The 10000-nt window shown below is 42.8% G+C and overlaps 1 protein-coding gene across 2 annotated transcripts in view; it reads left to right on the forward strand.

Moving 5' to 3' along the window:
- The window catches only part of tmem184a (transmembrane protein 184a), a 35026-nt gene that overhangs the window by 8526 nt on the left and 16500 nt on the right, over positions 1-10000 (forward strand). For both annotated transcript variants that reach the window (XM_063185423.1, XM_063185432.1), the window contains exons 3-5: positions 2768-2933; positions 7973-8063; positions 9362-9437. In XM_063185423.1, coding sequence (XP_063041493.1) covers positions 2768-2933; positions 7973-8063; positions 9362-9437 — 333 coding nt within the window. The remainder of the gene's footprint in view (positions 1-2767; positions 2934-7972; positions 8064-9361; positions 9438-10000) is intronic.

Genomic DNA, 10000 nt, shown 5'->3' on the forward strand with positions numbered 1-10000 from the left:
ATCTGACTATCCTGTGCATATCAACGGCAAATCATTTTTGCACTCAGACCATGTTGTGTGCATTTTTTCTCACAAGGAGTTACGGTATTTTGTTAAAAGAGTGATGTTGATGTTTCCTTTCCCTTTCCTTAAATCAGCCATTGATTTGTACAGAGACTAGATGCTTCATCGCCTTGATTTATCACCAAGTTTAATTTTCGGTTCTTTTAGAACAAGTTCGTTAAAGTGTGTCTTTCTTAAATATTGCTGCCTCTGTGGTAAAACGCTGCTGTGGTAGTGCAGTGGCTTAATAAAGAAATAACACAAAAGGCCTTTTTCTCTTTTATTAGTTCCAGGCCATTAAATTCGCCTTGCGGTTCCCATATTTGTCCTCCTGTTTCAGCTCCCCAATCCAAGCGCCTCTTAACCCCTGCTAGCATCAGCAGTTTTCTTTCCTCCAAATACCTTTTCATGAGAATTCATCTTGTTCCCCCCCCCATTTTCTTCACCTTCCCCTCTCTTAGCGCAGACCTTAGTGAACTCTTTTGTTTGAGTGCAAACCTTGCCTTAGGAAGCTTCCCGAAGAGGAGTGTGTTCTTTTCACTCCTAGCCCTGGTATCACTCAATCCCCTTTGGATGCATTGCCTTTAAACTGTTCAGACACGACTTAATAATTCATCACAGATGGTTTGTTGGGTAAATCTCTCGCACGCACGCACGCACGCACGCACACACACACACACACACACACACACACACACACACACACACACACACACACACACACACACACACACACACACACACACACACACACACAGAGAGAAAGAGATCTATCTCTATCGTTCTCTCCTAGTGTATCTTTCTCTGTCGGCATCTTTATCTCTCTTTCTCTCTCTGTCTCTCTCTCTCTCTCTCTCAGACACACTATCACCCCATCTGTCTGTGTTTCTGAGCTCTTAATGATGTCTGCTTCATCTCCATCACATCTGATCTGATTTCGTCAGGTATTTCCCTTCCCAGATCCACTCTGCTGATTTTATGTCTTCACCCTCCATCTCAAACACCTACAAAGATCTACTCTCACCTGTGCTCGCGCTACATCTGTATCACAGCTCATCTAATCTTATGCTTTATCCTCTCTTCATAGATCTACTTTCGCTTGTGTTGGTATCTCATACTTAGCGAGCAGCTAATCTTATTTCACTTCTGCTCCTACCCATGTACTCTCACCTGCGCTCGTTCTTCGTTCCTAATGACCATATCATCTGGTCTTATTCCTCCTTCCTACAGATCTAATCTCACCTGTGCTAGTACATCATGCAGTACAACGAGCAGTTGATCTGATCTGATCTTATTCCTCTGCCCACAGATCTAATATCACCTGCACTCGTACACCATCTCCATCACGCAGGATAACAGATAATACCGGATCCGCTGTAACATACGTACATGTCTAACAAGCAGCTGATACAGTCTTATTTGCCTACTATTGCAGATCTACTCTCACATGCGCTACTGCCATGCCTAACGAGAAGCAGACCTGACATTTTGCTCTTCATCTCTCTCTTCTTCACTTGTGTGTGTACACCATGCCTAAAGAGCAGCGTTACACCACAGCTGATTTGGTCTTACTCCTATATCCTCCCTCTACAGCTACTTTCACCTGTGTTCTTCATACACCATGTCTAACATCCAGCTGATCACATTGTTATGTACTCTAAAAACTGTAATCACTTCACTGCACACAGAGCTGTGCAACTCTAGCCGTGTCAGCCATTTATTTCACTGGCCCCACATCCCAGCATGCCTTACGTACACAAGTGTTATTGTCATCATCAGGCAGCGACATGAGACATGAAATATGAGACCTTGGCAGTGCACAGGCAAATAGGACATAACACACGTCATTTCTCTTCCCTTAGAACTACTGTCACCTGTGCTACACCATGCCTAATGAGCAGCGCTACATAACAGCCGGTCTTGTTTTCCTCCTATTCTAGGTCTACTCTCACCTGTGTTCCTACCTACACCACCTTCATCTACATCATCTTCATGATGTGATTTCTTGTCCCATCCCACTCTCTTGCCCTACAGATCTATTCTAACCTGCGTTTGCACACCATGCCTAACGAGTACCGCTGGTATCATAGTTCATCTACCCAATCTATGGTGCTGGTTACATGCATGCGGATATTTTAAATGCGGATAAAACTACTTTTAAAACTAGATTTTTTTTTTAACTCCTGCACACTGACCAATGTTTCGTTCCTAGACCTTCATCAGGTAAACTGATGATTTTACCTGATGAAGGTCTAGGACCGAAGCGTCTTGCTGAATGACCTATGGGCCATCTCCAATGCACCTGCCAACTGAGGCGTGCCGAAAAAAATGCAAGTTAAAAAAACTGAAATGCGCATTCTAAAACTCTGTGTAAACAAGTGGCCAAAACAAAATGCATTTTCAAAGAAATATCCATAGACATGTAAACAGTGTCTTACTCTCCTTCCTGCTGTAGTTCTGCTCTCTCCTGTGCTCATATACTGTACCACGTCTAAGGAGCAGCTGGTTTGATCATACTTCTCAGAAAGTCAAAGAATGCGCGCACATCAGTGGCACAGGTGCTGGACCAAACGTAAGATAACTGAAAAGAAAATAAAGGTCCGCAACACTGTTAAATGCTCCCAAATATTTAATGGCACCATATTTGGGAGCATTTAAGCTTAACAGTGTTGCGGACCTTAATTTTCTTTTCAGTTGATCATACTTCTCCCCATTATCCCTCCAGATCTACTCTCACCTGCGCTCGTACACCATGCCTAACGAGCAGCGCTACATCATCCGCATCCTCTTCATCGTGCCCATCTACGCCTTCGACTCCTGGCTCAGCCTCCTCTTCATCAGCAATGACCAGTACTACGTCTACTTCGACTCCATCAGGGACTGCTACGAAGGTGAGGACATGACACAAGGCCACACACACACACACGCGCACACACACACAATTTGGACATCTGAGACTGCAACAAGGGTGATAATGTAATCTTACAGTCACACACACACACACCCCGCAAACCTCTTCATCTCTCTCACATAATCAACACCTCCATTACACACACGCACACGTGCGCTCACATCCACACTCACTCACTCACTCACTCTCTCTCTCTCTCTCACTCACTCACTCACTCACTCACTCACTCACTCACTCACTCACTCACTCACTCTCACACACACACACACACACACACACACACACACACACACACACACACACACACACACACACACACACACACACACACACACTCACACTCACACTCACACTCACACTCACACACACACCATTTTGAGAACAGGATCAACTATGTGGGTGAGGATGTAACCCACCATCACTCGATCTTGCCCCTCCAACCCATCAATACAGCCTTAGACAGACTTTAGGCATATAATCACCATATTCACCTCTGACCTCCATGAAAAGGTGGAACTTGAACTTGAACTTCCTGTATATCCAAGAAGTGTGTGTGTGTGGGGAGGGGGGGGTCTCATTTTGAAAACTCAACTGTGCACTGCCACATTTTAGCATAAGGCACCTGCTAAATGCGCTAAATGCGTACAGCCTTTTTGGGAAAAAGCTGCCCTCAGCCTATAAAAACCTAAATATCTCAGCCTCCGAAGCACATAAAAGCATAAATGAGTTGCATTTAAAAGTGAAGACCCTCCTCTTGCATTAGAATGTGTTCATTCAAATCTCAAGAGCCTGAATGCAGCGTCTATGTCGCTCCAGGCGCCTAGGTCAATGCAGAGTATAAGCTTACAGCATGAGTCTTAAATGGGTTAAGACACCCACAACTGGGTGTCTTTTATATCCTGCAGTGCGGTTTGAACATGCCCTTCTCTTGCAACAGTGTTCCATACATGGGAGTGTAGTTCAGGCCACATGAGTGTGTGTCTGTAGTAGGGCTGGGCGATGTGGAAAAAAAACTATATCACAATATGGATTACTTTATATCACGATAACGATATATATCACGATATAGCACAATTACATACTTTTTCAGTTATTCTCTTTATTTGCTCTATATTTTTTCATGTCGCAAAACAACCTTTCTCTTAAATGGATCTTTTTATTGTTATTTTTACAGTTACATGAACTTATAGTGTGTATTGTGAGAAGATGAAATGTAATTAAATGATAGTAATTTTATCAGTTGTATACAATTGAATATCACGATGTAAACGATATAGGAGAAAGGTCACGATATACACTTTTATATCACGATAACAATATATATCGTCATTTTGCCCAGCCCTAGTCTGTAGTCTGTAGTCTGTAGTCTGAACCTGTGGTGAACCTGTGTATGTATGTGTACACCCCAAACAGCTAGCCCTGTCCTGACAAGACAAGCAGAGTTGGTCACCACAGAACGCCCCAGTCTAGACCACAATCCCTCCTCGCACAGTCTAGAGAGGTGCTGAAAAGAGGAGGTGGAAACACATAGCAGGCAGGTTGGGCGGTTTGGAACTGGCAGGCCAAAACAAAGAGGTGCCACGCTGACAATAGGAACTGACCAAACCTGTTTGTCCTCCTCCACTTGCCTCCATTCCTCCCTTCCTTCTTCCTCCCTCCCCAGGGGCGTTCTCACCAGTGAGACTCTTCTGCATCTCAGGCCTATGTGTCACTTTTCATCCCCCCTGGCCCCTCTGCGTCTCCCATGTCTGCATATCATGCATAACACAGGTCTCATGCTACACTTTGCCCTACTTATTATGTGTTTTAACACAAAGACTTGTGGGTACTTACGAGGAGAGTTACCCACCTGGCCGGTCCATACAGCTTGAATACAGAATGGAAAGTCCCCCTGTAATATGGGGCTGTGGGGACTGTGCTGTGGAAGTGGGGAATGGAGAGAGGGGAGGATTAGAGAGACCAACTTGGTCATTTTTGTTGTTGTCATGCACTGCTATGGAGATGAATAGCTATGAAGGATCACGTCACGTCACACATGTAAAACTAACCGGATCTGTCATTCTTTCTGTCAGTCAGGCCTCAGGGAGGAAGTGGCCTGCCTAGATTTCAGACAGAGTTGCAAATGAAGCTCTCTGATTTTTGTTGCCGTCTTCCACAAGTGTGTGCTGCACTGTACAGTACGTAGAAATCAACGACTAACAGCCATGCCCTGATGGGTTAAGGAGATGGGCTGTAGATCAGAGGGTTGCAAGTAGGGGTCGACCGATACAGGTTTTTTAATGGCCAATGCAATACTGATTTTTTTTTTTTCATCACCCTTGGCCGATACCCGATTTCTGATACCCGATATTTGGGGCCGATATGGGTTAAAAAAAAAATGACAAATATTCCAGGTCTCAAGTTAAAAATAAACATTCCTTTAACATTATCAAATTGAGGTAGAACTTGTAACATTTAAACACCCACTCTAACAATCAAGTAATGTCTAACAATCAAGTAATAAACAAAGTGTCTTGGTACTTTAAAGAAAAAACCGAATGACACAAAATAATAAATATTGCGTATCGGCCAAAACCACACGCGTATCGGCCGATACAGATACACTTAAAATGTGCAAATATCGGCCCGATATATATATCGGTCTATCCTTAGTTGCAAGTTTGATTTCTACCCTTACAATCCCTACCTCACTTCATAGCCGAAGAAGTGCTCTTGAGCAAGTTACCTAACCCCACACTGCTCCAGGCACTGTAACCATACCCTGTACTTAAAAAATAACTAAGTTGCTTTGGATAAAAGCGTCAGCCAAGTGTAATGCAACATCAATGTAATATAAGGTCATGTAATTTGATGTGTTCTACAAAAGGGTGTCATGTTGTAACCATCATAAGAATGACAGAGCTCATGTCAGGAACATTAATGACATATTATTGTTTATGTTTATGACTGTCATTTGGATTTTGGAATGTCATGGCGCACAAACAATATCAACTTGGCAATCCAAAACTGAACGGTACAACAGTCATGATAATGTAGTCTTCAAAGATCTGGAACTCCTATGCACAGCCAGGTTCCAGATGCAGGTGAAATGCAGTCATCAGTAATCCATAGTAGAGAAGAAGGATCACCACACACTGGTGGACTTAGTTTTGCTGTTTTTTTATTTAGGTGAACAACGCGTTTCGCAATGCGCTTCGTCAGGTTCACTTTAGGCACGAACTACAAGACTTTCTAATAGCCTGTACCCTGAAGCCATTAGACTGCTTAATTCTAGTGCTCTCACATAGGTCTCTGGACTGGTGTTCTGTGATTTTTCCTTTTAAGGGATGGCCCTGACTGTAACATCCTATTGATTTGGGTATTCATACATGTGTGCATACATGTGTGTGTGTGCGTGTGTGTGTGTGTGTGTGTGTGTGTGTGTGTGTGTGTGTTGTGCACCTTAAAAATATCAACAGTTATTAGCATTAGGGTTATTAAAAATATCAACAGTTATTAGTGTTAGGGTTATTAGCCTTGAATTGTGGGGAGGGGATCTCACTTACTGTTTGATTTACTTGATTAATTTATTAGTACTCATATTATTACTATTATTTACTTTAATTTATTATACTTCATGATATACTTCATGAATTTAGACTTTATTTGACTGCTTCTTTTTGGTTACTTCTATAGGCCTACTTCAAACTACGCAGTGTTGTTGCTCCACCCACAATTTCGTTGACTTCATTGACAATGACAATAAACTCCTTGAATCTTGAATCTCTTGAATCTTGAATCTCATTCTTGTGACGGTTATATGACACCCTTATGTAGACCATGTGAGATAAAGTGTTCATACCGATTCATATGTGATGCTACAGTGTAAAGCTCAAATGGATATCCATCATTCTGAAGATACCAGTCTGCTGTCAATAGCGCTTGACATTTTCAAGAGTAGGCCTAAGAACGAATTACATTAGACATCAAGGAAAGTTTGTTTAGCATACACTTTTCCAAGTTGGCCTTTTTAAAGTGGTGGTAGCTCTTTTCAATTTAACAAAGAGGGTACTTTTTCCAATCACATTTTCCCCCCCAACACCTTATCCCTATGCTTTGAATTATTAACGTCATCTAAATTGCTCCTCCAGCCACACTTATTGCCTTGTCAGACACAGAGACGGACAGAGCCGAGCAGAACAGAGAGCAGCGGCCTGCATCACAAACTAAACAGATTAAGTGGGGGATTTTGTAAAGTGGAGAGAGCGAGAGGGAGAGAGAGAGAGAGAGAGAGCGAGCGCGCAGGAGAGGGCTAAAAGTTAAAGACAAGATCGAAGAAAAAAAGTAAACTCAGTCTCTCTCTCTCTCTCTCTAAAGCAAGCACACAGGCAAGGAAGAGTGCCCTCGTGATTTACTGGTTTACTGGTCGGTGAGTTCTGGGGAGCAGCAAGGGTGCGAGAGAATCCTATCAGGAGAAAAGGGAAGAGGAGACAGGCTTGAGAGCCAGAGCCCTGTAGAAATGAGTCTTTATCGCTCTAGCTGTGCAGTGTGCGTGGATGCTTCCCCACCCCGAGCTTCATTTAATCCTTGCCCCGAAATAGCAGTGGAGGACTTAAGATGGATCACCCGGGAGCTGGCGAGCATAATGAACCCTGATAGGCATTACTAGAGAGAGGAGAGGGGAAGGGAGGGAAGGGGAGGGGCGGCCAAGTGACACCTGCTAGTGTTTACTGTAGTTTTTTTGTTGTTGTTTGCGTTGCTGTGCGTGCGTGTGTGTGTGCGTGGGTGCGAGTGAGCTTTTGTGCATGTGTATGTGTGCATGCATGTCTCTGTCTGTGCATGTGTGTGTGTGTGTAAAGTGTGTGCGTGGGTGCGAGTGAGCATTTGTGCATGTGTGTGACTGTGTGTATGTGTGCATGCATGTCTCTGTCTGTGCATGTGTGTGTGTGTAAAGTATGTGTTTCAGATCAGTGTTGACATGCATTATCAGATGAGTATAACGTGACTTTCTCTCTCCGTCCTCTTTTCGCCCCCATTCAGCGTTTGTCATCTACAACTTCTTGAGCCTGTCCTTCGAGTACCTGGGCGGAGAAAGTGCCATCATGGCTGAGATCAGAGGGAAGCAGATTCAGTAAGCACATCTCGACTCTTTGCCATTCACCTACAACCCAGTCAATAAGTACATTTCTACTCTTCATATAATAATAATAATTTCCAATCATTCATAGAACTAAATGTCAAAACATGGTTCAGAAGGTAAAAACACTCTCACAGTTTCCTATCAACACAGTTGATTCCACTTAGTAATCTAGTCCACCTGTGTTGGATACTTATCACAGTCAATTGTTTAAGAGCTGGTTGGATCAAATTTGTGGCAGGATTTTCCCTTTCTGAACCCTGGATTGTTTCTGTGGCCATTCACCCGTAGACAGCACTGAACTTGTCAGGACCTCAACCCCTGAGTGTCCCGTCATCACACGCCCACGCAGCATACAGCTCATACTCACGGAAGTGCCCCACCCATGACGCTGGATATTTTTAACTGTGTGTGTCACAACACCACTGCTTACAGTAGATGAATGTAGTAATAATTGCAGGTCGACACCTGTGGTTGTGTAGTAATATTTAACCTGCGGGCTTATCACTGTAAGATAGGGTTCACCTTACGACAGGAAAGACTTGTTAAGTATGTCTGTAGACCGGATCACAATAAAATGTTTAGCACCATCATCTGTGCTTTTAAATCGGATTAAATTGACATGGTGAAATGCTGACAATGGCCATAGAACTGCACACAGGATATATTAAAGTGAGATGCCTTCAATCTCATTGTATTTGTTCTGGGCTTACATTGTACAGACCTTGTTGGTGGCAACGAAAGGCCTTCTGATGTATTATATTCTATTCCTTTCTATTGTATTCCATTATATTCTGTCATACAAAGAATTTATGAAAACCCACCTGGGAAGCTCCCATTGTCATTGTGATATAGCATTATACAACACACAGTGCTAAATAAACACAACACATTTGCAGTTTTGCGCCCCAAGGGAGAGATTTCCAAGTCATCATTGGCTACGTTTACATGAGACATTTAATTCAGAATTAACTCACTTTCATTCTGAATAAAGCCTAATTTCGCTTTGAAAACATCATGTAAACACTTCACAATTGAATTAAATGACAGATCAAAGTAAACTCGGCGGAACTATTTAATTCTGAATTATTCATTCGGAATGGAAGATGTCATGTAAATGTAGCCAATTATACTTGGAAACTACTTCTAGTGGTAAATGATGTGTGATTAGGATAACATTTGTGAATGGGCAGCATAATTTCTGGAACTAGACTAAAAATTGCATACTCTATCTAAGTGTGTCTAATTTTGTATTACTGTATTTTCTGTATTTTTTGTATTGATGTTTGTAGGTCAAGCTGCATGTATGGCACGTGCTGTTTGGGTGGAATAAGTTACTCCATTGGCTTCCTGCGCTTCTGTAAACAGGTAGGACTGTCTATCAGTATTCCGCATGGTCTTTTAGCAAGACGCACTTCGTTCTCACATTTTTTTTTGTTCCCCATTTTCTTTGCTGTTAATATAATGTCTTGAGATGTTGTATCAAAGTTCAACACAAGTTTTTTTTTTCCCTCCCCTTCTTGTTGTTGTTGTTTATCACTTTTGTTCGGTAAGCCTGAGTGGCTTAGAAATAGTCTAACCCTTCAAAACCTTTTCTTTTTCTTCTCAAGATTCACATTTGTTTGAAGCGAGCCTTCATAATGAAAGTCTTCGGAATGAAAAGGAGAGAGCGAAAAAGTGGGAGGGAGGGATGGAATACAGAGCAGGTGAAAGAGGCAGGCAGTTTCCTTGTAAACACTATGAAATAATCTCGGCTGTCACACAGATAGTGTCTATCCTCTGTCTGGCGAGGGAGGGAGGGAGGGAGGCTGCCTGGCTGGCTGGCTGGCTGGATGCATATAGCCAGTCGAACACCCGATGGAAATTGGATTGGAGGGCACTGCAGCCTTCACAACCCCTGTGCAGACTGTGAAATGAACATTTATTGAAAT

This window comes from Engraulis encrasicolus, chromosome 2, assembly GCF_034702125.1.
Source record: "Engraulis encrasicolus isolate BLACKSEA-1 chromosome 2, IST_EnEncr_1.0, whole genome shotgun sequence".
Classification (NCBI taxonomy): Eukaryota; Metazoa; Chordata; class Actinopteri; order Clupeiformes; family Engraulidae; genus Engraulis; species Engraulis encrasicolus.